Source organism: Loxodonta africana, unplaced genomic scaffold, assembly GCF_030014295.1.
Source record: "Loxodonta africana isolate mLoxAfr1 unplaced genomic scaffold, mLoxAfr1.hap2 scaffold_55, whole genome shotgun sequence".
NCBI classification, from domain to species: Eukaryota; Metazoa; Chordata; class Mammalia; order Proboscidea; family Elephantidae; genus Loxodonta; species Loxodonta africana.
Window position 1 is genome coordinate 304,926 of NW_026975272.1, and position 1,827 is coordinate 306,752.

Consider the following 1,827-nt stretch of genomic DNA (forward strand, 5'->3'; position numbering starts at 1 on the left):
ATTCACTCTATATATTTTAAAAAGAAATCAATTTTACATGTTGGGATTAGCCTATACTAGACTGAGGACCTGAAGACAATTATTGATAACAAAAGGATTAAAGGCACTTTGAGAGTAAAGCTATGGCAGAAGAGAACAGGTAGAATACAGAAGAGATCAGTGAATGAAAAAGTTAAAAAGTTGTGCTTTCTATTTTCTCTGTGAAGAATCAGCATGTCTGAAAAACTTACCAACAAGACCATCATCACGGAGTTCTTGCTCATGGGATTCTCTGGTGACTGGGTGATACAGACACTCCATGCAACACTCTTCTTCCTCATGTACCTGGCAGCACTGATGGGGAACCTCCTTATCTTCACCCTCACCACTGCAGACCAGCACCTTCAAACCCCCATGTATTTCTTCCTGAAGAATTTGTCCTTGATTGATATCTGCTACATCTCTGTCACTGTCCCCAAGTCCATCATGAACACTCTAACCAACAGGTATTCCATCTCCTTCCTAGGATGTGCCTCACAGCTCTTTCTTGTTATTTTTTTCGCTGGCACAGAGTTTGCTCTCCTTATTGTCATGTCTTATGACCGCTACGTTGCCATCTGCCATCCTCTGCACTATGAGACCATTATGAATAGAGGTGCCTGTGTGCAGATGGTGACTGCATCATGGCTCAGTGGGTGTGCCTATGGATCCATTCATGTGGCAGGTGCATTCTCTGTCAATTTCTGTGGGTCCAACATAGTTCATCAGTTTTTCTGTGATATTCCATCATTGCTTACACTTGCTTGTTCTGGGGAGCATATTTTAGAATATGCATTTATCGTTGCTAGCTGTTGTTTTGCTTTTGTGTGTTTCATTTTAATGGTTGTTTCCTATTTTCATATTTTCTCATCTGTCTTAAGGATTCCATCCACTCAAGGAAGGTACAAAACTGTCTCCACCTGCATGCCGCACCTCACTGTGGTGACCTTGTTTCTCTCTTCTGGATTTATTGCGTACTTAGGCTCAGCCTCGGAATCCCCATCCTCGGTGAACCTCTTTATGTCTGTGTTATACTCCTTGTTACCTCCTACTCTGAATCCTGTCATTTACAGTTTGAGGAACAGGAACATGAAAGTGGCCCTCAGCAAAATCTTTTGTGGAGAAATGGCCTCAAAGATGTAAATGTCTAAAATATTAATTACTTTAATATTTACTAATGTGTATCAGATTATCTGGTTTACAGGAATCTGTTTAAGGAAGCCTGGTGGTGCAATGGTTATGCTCTTGGCTGCTAACCAAAAGTGACTTATAGGGTTACTATGAGTCAGAATTGACTCAACAGGCATACAACAACAACAATATTTAAAAAACTTAGATATCTATTCTCTGATTTTTTTTTCTGCCACATAGAATGACACTTTTATAGCATTAGATGGGTCTCGATGTTTGAAAAGTGTCTTGGCAACTTCTATTCAGTGGAAATCTTCCAAGCATTATGTTCTCATCAACAAGAGCCAGGTTTGGGGTAATATCGTTCATTTCAGATTCATCTTCACCAACACCATTCACTTTCCTAGTTGGGACAATTTTATGATGGTTTAAAAATTTACATATTTTAAAACAGTATCCCTTTTCATTCTTTCGGTTAAAATGAAGATGAGTAATTTCAAACTTTTTTTTTCTCCTTGTTTGTATTGACAAGGCCACTATTTAAGAACTCAGAGTTTTATAATAAATGTTAATTTCCCAATTGTGGCTTTGCAAATATCACACTCAGAATATTCTTCAAGATAATTTGTAAACAGGATCCATTGGTAATGGATGTCATTGGTTAATCATGTAATGGCA

General features: G+C 38.5%; 1 protein-coding gene across 1 annotated transcript; it reads left to right on the forward strand.

The window, feature by feature from the left end:
* The first annotated feature begins 213 nt into the window (after positions 1–213).
* Positions 214–1,161, forward strand: LOC100657616 (olfactory receptor 14A16-like). Its single transcript, XM_003423641.1, has one exon. It carries the CDS (start codon positions 214–216, stop codon positions 1,159–1,161), a length of 948 nt encoding a protein of 315 aa, XP_003423689.1.
* The last annotated feature ends 666 nt before the right edge of the window (positions 1,162–1,827 follow it).